Genomic DNA, 960 nt, shown 5'->3' with positions numbered 1-960 from the left:
CAAACCCACTTATTTATTGCAAAGTGCCAACACGGCAATTTAACCCGAATACTGAGGTTTTTACTTTAGAAAAAACAACTCCTACATTAACTTAAGATGATCCAAAGGAACCAAAGGAAGTAAGGAAAGCAATCCCAAATGCTTTCATTGACTTAAAATTATTTGGCAGAGAATTCGACACTTTAATGATGGTCTGGGCCTGGCTGGGGTGATGGCACGCGTGCCCACAGAGAGGGCTCTGAGTGCCACCTCTGGCACCCGTGCCATAGGTTCGCCACCACTGGCTTAGAGGGAACATTAATCATGACACTCTCTGTTATCTGAAAACAGGGGTCCCCAACACGGTGCTTCCCAGCCGACGATGCTTGGCTGTCGTCGTAGGATCCCAATCCTTGTTTGTGTCTTCCTTGTGTCAGGTACCAGATCCTGAACCCCAATGTCATCCCTCCTGGCTTCGTGGACAACAAGAAGGCCTCAGAACTTCTGCTGGGATCTGTCGAGCTGGGAGAGAACGAATATAAAATCGGACACACTAAGGTAACGTACGTTCCAGCCTTGGGTCTTGTCCAGTGTTCCCTCTAAGCTTGAGTTAGTGTGAGCCGGCTCACAGTTTTTTAGCCTCCGGCGCACACATTCTTGTCTTAGCTCAGGAAGGATGGGGCTCCAGAGCAAATTAATTTATGCAGTAGCCAGATCGCTCACTCACAACTTTAATGCCAGGAGCTCACAAAGTAGAATCTTTGCTCACAGGACTCCACAGCTTAGAGGGAACATTGGACAAGACTTACCACAAATTCAAATCATTGACTACATCTGGTATTACATCATGGTGAACTAAATATTCTAGAATAGGCCACCCAATCTTAGCAAAAATTGTGGACGATTGATAAGAATTTGCATCATCTACCCTATCAGTAATTTTTGACATAATATACAGTTTCTGACGTTGGGAACGACGCT

The 960-nt window shown here is 45.5% G+C and overlaps 1 protein-coding gene across 1 annotated transcript in view; it reads left to right on the top strand.

Moving 5' to 3' along the window:
• LOC107113585 (myosin-16) overlaps positions 1 to 960 on the top strand; it is a gene marked incomplete at its 3' end in the record, with an annotated part of 36676 nt that overhangs the window by 34263 nt on the left and 1453 nt on the right. The window contains exon 18 of the mRNA XM_015414933.1: positions 417 to 537. Within this exon, the coding sequence (XP_015270419.1) occupies positions 417 to 537 (121 nt within the window). The remainder of the gene's footprint in view (positions 1 to 416; positions 538 to 960) is intronic.

Source organism: Gekko japonicus, unplaced genomic scaffold, assembly GCF_001447785.1.
Source record: "Gekko japonicus isolate JY-2015 unplaced genomic scaffold, Gekko_japonicus_V1.1 scaffold3178, whole genome shotgun sequence".
NCBI classification, from domain to species: Eukaryota; Metazoa; Chordata; class Lepidosauria; order Squamata; family Gekkonidae; genus Gekko; species Gekko japonicus.
Note: the sequence above shows the minus strand (reverse complement) of the source record. Positions and strands in the feature narration are given on the sequence as shown.